The sequence below is a fragment of the Maylandia zebra genome, linkage group LG20 (genome assembly GCF_041146795.1).
Source record: "Maylandia zebra isolate NMK-2024a linkage group LG20, Mzebra_GT3a, whole genome shotgun sequence".
In the NCBI taxonomy this organism is placed as follows: domain Eukaryota; kingdom Metazoa; phylum Chordata; class Actinopteri; order Cichliformes; family Cichlidae; genus Maylandia; species Maylandia zebra.
In genome coordinates, this window is record NC_135186.1 from 31,602,164 (window position 1) to 31,608,702 (window position 6,539).

General features: G+C 39.5%; 1 protein-coding gene across 1 annotated transcript; it reads right to left on the reverse strand.

Moving 5' to 3' along the window:
- Positions 1-2,405: 2,405 nt before the first annotated feature.
- Positions 2,406-6,240, reverse strand: LOC101486240 (putative N-acetyltransferase camello). The gene is made up of 2 exons (XM_004560332.2): positions 6,145-6,240; positions 2,406-5,604 (listed from the first exon to the last, which is right to left on the reverse strand). Exons 1-2 carry the CDS (start codon positions 6,161-6,163, stop codon positions 4,853-4,855), a joined length of 771 nt encoding a protein of 256 aa, XP_004560389.1. The 5' UTR covers positions 6,164-6,240; the 3' UTR covers positions 2,406-4,852.
- Positions 6,241-6,539: the final 299 nt, after the last annotated feature.

Genomic DNA, 6,539 nt, shown 5'->3' on the forward strand with positions numbered 1-6,539 from the left:
CTTCCTTTGTTGTTGTCAGAGTTTGCCTGAAGATACATTAGCTCCTTTCTTATGATAAGCTAGATGGCGTAGATCTCGATATGAGTCCGATCAGTAAGATACTGAAAGAAATACGTTATTGTTAATATGCGTGCATGCGGGATTTCTCAAGATAATCCCTGCCCACACACACACACACCACACAGGTGTGCACTCACCATCCCACCCTATAGGGGACAAAAAGATGTTTTCCTAATCGGATTTCTGAGCTCATCCTATGATGAGAGTCTGCCCATTTTATTGATCTTATGTTATCTCAAATTGGAAACCTTTGGTCCAGTAATGAGAGATAGATGGAAGGACTTTTTAAAGTTTCTCTATTGATACCTCAAACCAGGAAAAAATAAATAAATACAAGAAATTTCAAAGTAATGCTTTCCTACCCTCGGAGTTCCTCTGTAAAGTCAGTACTCTAATTAAGAATACAAATAAATCAGTTTTTCTCTGTTGCATTTAATTTCTGTGCATGCATGGAAAATTACATTTCACACCATATTTCACTTCATTTGATACTTTCCAAATATTATTGTTTTACAACACTAAATCTAACCAGAATTAATGTCTGTTAATGTCTGTTTGATCAACAGAAGCCCTTTCTTTACTGAGTGATAAGGTTAAATAAAATCCATATTTATTAAAAGCTATTAGTACTTACAATTAATCAAATGAAAATCACGTCTGTGCTGTGGAATGGTTTAATTTATTAAAGTGGATATGGAAACTTCAGCTTTTGCAACACAAAGCTACTTAGGAATGGCTTAGCAAGGGTCAACGTTGTGGAGTTGCCAAATCTAAATGTACGTGTGATTATTGGTTACACACAAAACACGTCACCATCTTTTTCTTCAAATGAAGTGCAAACAGAGCCTTCTCTATCCCCCTGAGCTTTTTTATTATCTCATCTTGGTACTATATGTGTATTTTATTCAATGTCAGCGGTCCCCAACCTTTTTTGCGCCACGGACCGGTTTATGTCCGACAATATTTTCTTTTTTTTTCCTTTTCTTTTTTTTGAATGAATAATGAATAATGAATGAATATTCTTTATTGTCATTGTCACAGGTACAATGAAATTGAAAGATGTCTCTGGTCAGTGCAACATCACAAAAGATAAATACTTAAAAACTATAATTAAATACTTAAAAACTATAATGATAGGATATAAAAGATAGAAATACATATAAAATACAGTATTCTCATACCGTAGATACACCCAAGCAATCCAGGCCTAAGGCCCCATACAGACACTCAACATACGACCTAGTTGATATATCACTCAAACAATCAATCACTCAATCAATTTGTTAGCGCATCCAACAAAACATGTCTGAAAGCATTCCAACATCAAGGGCACAAATGACAACAGGGGCAATGAAAGTCATCTACTTTTAGTAGCATTGAGACATGATATTGCAATTGGATAGAAACTGTGTTTGAGTCTGTTAGTCCTTGTGTATGTTGTTCTATACCGTTTACCTGAAGGCAGCAGTTCGAACATGGAGTGTCCAGGGTGTGAGGTGTCCTTTATGATGTTATGGGCTCTTTTGAGGCAGCGGGAACTGTGTAGGTCTTTCAGTTTGCCTGTCCCGTTTGGCTCTTTTGCCATCAGAATTATTGTCTAAAGGCAAAGAAAGATGCTGTTAGATTTGTATTGTTGATTGTCATTTATGCTTAGAAATATTTACTTATATATGCTTAGAGTTTTGTAATTAGTTGTAGATTGGTAGAGGTTTTGATCCTTGATAGTCTGCAAACTTTGTGTGTATTAGACAGCACTTTGGGAGCATGAGAGGTCATACCGTGTCTTATTATTTTATGGTAGGATTAACGTAGTTGCGTCTGTTCTAGTCTAAGTGCTCTTTGTTTAGATGAACTGCAGGACTTCCTCACCGTGTTATCTAGGATGAACCATCTAGGGTGAGGGGGAGGCTACCCTCTTCCTGACCAAGGATGTTTGACCCTTTGATCAGCAGTCCCCACACACACACACACACACACACACACACACACACACACACACACACACAGGCAAGGTACTCTTTGTGTATGTAGACGTCATATGTTAATGAACTTATGCATATTCATGTAACCTCAATAAAAGGACAGTGATACGGGAGAACGGACGAGAGCTACTGGGGTCAAGCGAAGGAACGGCGCTCTGTCTGGTTCTCTCCCGTGCACGAGTAACATGAAGAAGTTTGCCTACTTGCGTCTTGCTTGCAGTGTAATTATATTGTCTTAACGTTCCAGCGAATAGGTTTATGCTACAAACCTATCAGATGCCCAACGGATTTACTTTACCAAATTGACCATCCCAGCCTTGCCGTAATGGTCCATTTGATTCACCTTTTATTGTTTATTTTATTTTCACTTGCTGAATACGGGACAGACTTGACTGGGGGAAAGAAGGGGAGAAAGAAAGAGGGAAAGAGAAACAGCTGAGAAGAGGGACGGGGGAGAAGGGCAAAAGACAAAAACCAACAGAATGAGCAGAAAAAAAAATGCATATATCAATCACCTGGATCACCTGTTGAGAAAGAAAAAAGAAAACAAGCAGAAGAAAACAAGAGTAATAGAATAAACAACATCACAATGATATATGGGAATATGACAGTAAATACCAAATATTAAACATTATTGTGCAGCACATAAGATCAACAGCACACAGTGTGCTTTGAGGTAGGAGCCAAAAAGGGTGTAGTTTGTGGGTGTGACCACCCGTGTGTACACCTGTGAGCATGAGCGCGCTTGTTTTTTTAAAAGGTTCCTTCATGTAATGATCTGCTAGACAATATTTTCACACCGGCCTTTAAGGTGTCACGGATAAATACAACAAAATAAAACCAGTACCAGTTCCAAAAAAAAGAAGAGTTATTCATAACACACGGGAAAAGACCCAGGAAAACTCAGTTAACGAACCCAGGGAAACCGAGCCTCAACTCTCGCGGCCTGGTACCAAACGACTCACAGACCGGTACCGGTCCGTGGCGCGGGGGTTGGGGACTGCTGTTCTATGTTGTAAATAAAGGTTAAAAATCAGCCTATTCATTTGCATAATGTGATATAAACATGGATAGCTTTGTCCAGAGAATAAATTCCGTCTGTCTTTCTTGAATTTATACATCTGCCTCACACACTACTCCCAATTTGTATTTTACATTTATGTTTTGCTGTTAAAAGGTGCACTGATCACTAGAAAATAACATCAAGCGTGTGACATCATTGCTATGAGGCAATAAAACACGACAACTTCTGAGGGGCTGAATGGTTTTCATAGACATTGTGGCAGCATGGATTTTGACGTTACGGAGAGTAGTTGCACAGCAGCTTCATCTCATATCATTGTCCCCAAAATGGCAACTGACTCATCTGTGCAGCATGTGTATGACAGGAATTACAATCAAGCTGTCATTACCTTGAGGCCAATTGTACTGGTAATTGTGAGAGGATGACAACAGGTTGGCCAGAATTAAGGCTCATCTTCCTTTGGCTAGTTCAGCACCTGCCTGCTGGCCACAGGCCGAATTTTTTTCTGACAGCCTCAGCAGGAATGATTGATGCCTGAAGGCCTCTGATGGGTGTGTGTGTGTGTTTCTCAGTGCCAAGCTGCTTTATCCATCCAGCACCCTCTCTTGAAGCTCATTTAGGTCGCACCTGTCATTGCACACATTGGTTGCTTGATGTTTTTTCCTTATAGGCTCGTCGTCTGCGGACACATACCCTTTAAAGAAAAGCAGCTACTGTGCGGTGATGATAATATTCTGGAAATTGTAATCACCTTTAGCAGATGTCTGGTGCAATGTAGGTTAAGAAAGGTGTAAATCTACATTGTTTAGCTGATGCTGCACCATGCATGTCACTAGGTTTTTCCTGCATCAGGTTCTATAATGAACAGAAATGCTGTTTTTTGCATTGTTTCAGAGTCAACAATCACATTTTTTATTTTATAAAAGAAAAATTTCCATGGGTTTTCCACCTGGATTCACCCAATCCCTCCTCCCATACACACACATACCATAGGACCACCTATAAAGAAACAGTTAAACTTTTTCTCTATTGTTTGGTGTTGATAATCTCAGTATTTGCCGTGTGTACAATGACCTGAATGCACTGCAGTATACCAAAGTCTTTATCCTATTTTTATGCCACACACTCACAGCTCTTTTAGCTCCAAAGAATTTTAAACCTCCCAATGTCCTGATACTATTGCATTTTTCATTGGTATTTTAAGCAAAGAGTTGTGAGGTCTTAGAAGTCAGCTGGCATTAATTCCTCTGAGGCAGAGGGATTCAGCCTCTCCCTGGAAAGAGGCTTAAAAGAAAGTTCTCCTGCTTCCAAATGACTACACTTCTCCTTTCTCACATACATTTTTATATTCCTTAGTGGACAGGAGAACAATAGATAATTGAACGTGACTACGTTTAAAATACAATAAATTCTTTTATTAGAAACTTACTGGGGTGTACTAGACTTGCATATGCAAATACGTTCATTTAACTAAGTTTGAGAAGTTGACTAATTGTCTCATTGTTCTCTATGTTTGTGGGAAACAGACTGTCAGGGGTGCAGGTGTATACATAATAGATCAAAGCGAGAAGAAATACGAGGAAACTGAGATCGTTAATCCTGCTTTGTGGAAAAAAACATGAAATTTAATATATTTTTCAAACTACCATGATAGCAAATTTGAGAAACCAGTGACCAATATCACACAGTTTTTCCAATGATGGTACAAGATTAAATTAAGTGACATATTCATGATATGCTGTACATTTTAGGTTCTAATAGCTGCTCGCTAGATTAAATTTTATCTTTAAATTAACTTCTCCATTCGCATCACATTTATTCTGGCGAGGTTGGAGAACCAGCGGTTGGCGTGCGTGTTGCGATGGGATGAGGTTTGCACAAAGCCGGCTTTCTCGAACAGGGAAATGGCTGCTGTCTGTGGAGAGCTCACATCCAGGATTAGACGGCCGAAGCCTCTCTCTTTGCAGAAATCCAAAGCCTTCCGTGTTAACTGCGAGCCCAAGTTTTTGCGGCGCCACGAAAATGCCACGACCATGTGACACATCTCACCATAACTTCCATCCCCGGCATCTTGAGCCAGCTCAGAGCCTCCTCCCGTCACTCCGCCATTCCAGTCTTCAAACCTTTCGCCTTCTTCCTCTCCGCTTTTTCCAGTCACTGCCACCATCCCTACCACCTTGGATTGGCCATTGATGTCTGTCTCTGCTACCCAGAAGCCGTTATCTGGGTTTTCCAGGTAGCTGGCCTGAATGTCGGCCATATCTGCGCTTTGCCTCCTCATCATGTAGCCCTCATAGATATCATGGCAGCAATAATAAATAAGGCCAGCCCATGCACTGCCAAACAGTAGAGCTTGGAAGTAGGAGCTGCCTCCCAGCACATAACCAGCCATCGAAATGCTCAGAGCAACACCAATATGGTCTGGATGGCTCATGGCCTTGAAAAAGGCTGGGTAAACATGCTCAAAAATCCCATCCTTAAATAGTGACATGACCACATGTTGATCTGAAGGTCTATATTCCCTGATGGAGAACTGAACTGCATGTTAGAGGAAAAGAGAAGGGAGGGAGAGAATGAGAGCTCGGTGAGACTAATCTGCCTGTTGTTGCAATCAGAAATTCCTGCTGGATTTCACAATGGGCTAAATATGCTCACGTAACCTGTTAAATAAATATAAAATAAATCACTATGCCTCTCACTGATTCTTACCCTTTTCATTTTTAATTCATTTCTATTCCACATAAATATGAAAATGCCATTTTCATGTGACAACCTGAGGTGAAAATCACAATTAAAATTATTACTACTATTAAGATTCCAAGAGTGAGAGTCATTCTGGGGATGCAATACAATTAGGTCTCAAATGTGCTAATGATCGGAATCAAACGAAGGTGATCCTGAGGCAACAAACAAAAGCGTTTTAGTTTTATTGAAACGTGTTTATGTCATTAAGGGTTGTTAGTACTGCCATTCATCTGCACCCGTGCTGTCTTATTAGTTCTCTTGTTCATAACCAACATGACAAGAACAACAACAAAAATAGCATAAAAGATAAAAATAATCAGAAGTTTAACTTACAATTGTTTTTCTGGGCCATGCTGACGCCTTCCCCTCGTCTTTTGGTCTTTTTCTCACTCTGACAGACTTAAAGCTGCCCCAGACTTAATCTACAGATTGTGATAATCAGCCATTCACAAAAGGAATTGAAATTAGTCTGAGCATGCTCACCTATGAGTTCACACCACACACACACACACACAGTGTAGACCTGAAATGACTTTGAAGTATAACTGCTACTGTTTGTATAAAACATTGAGGTTTATATAAGAAATTTTACACTTTGATTTAGATTCTGTGGAAGCGTGCTTTAAGTTAATTGAAATTAAACACAGGATTGTTTTGGTTATTTAATTTTTTTTAACTTAATTGGGCTTAGTCAACAGAGTAAAGAACTTCATCACTGGATTTGTCAG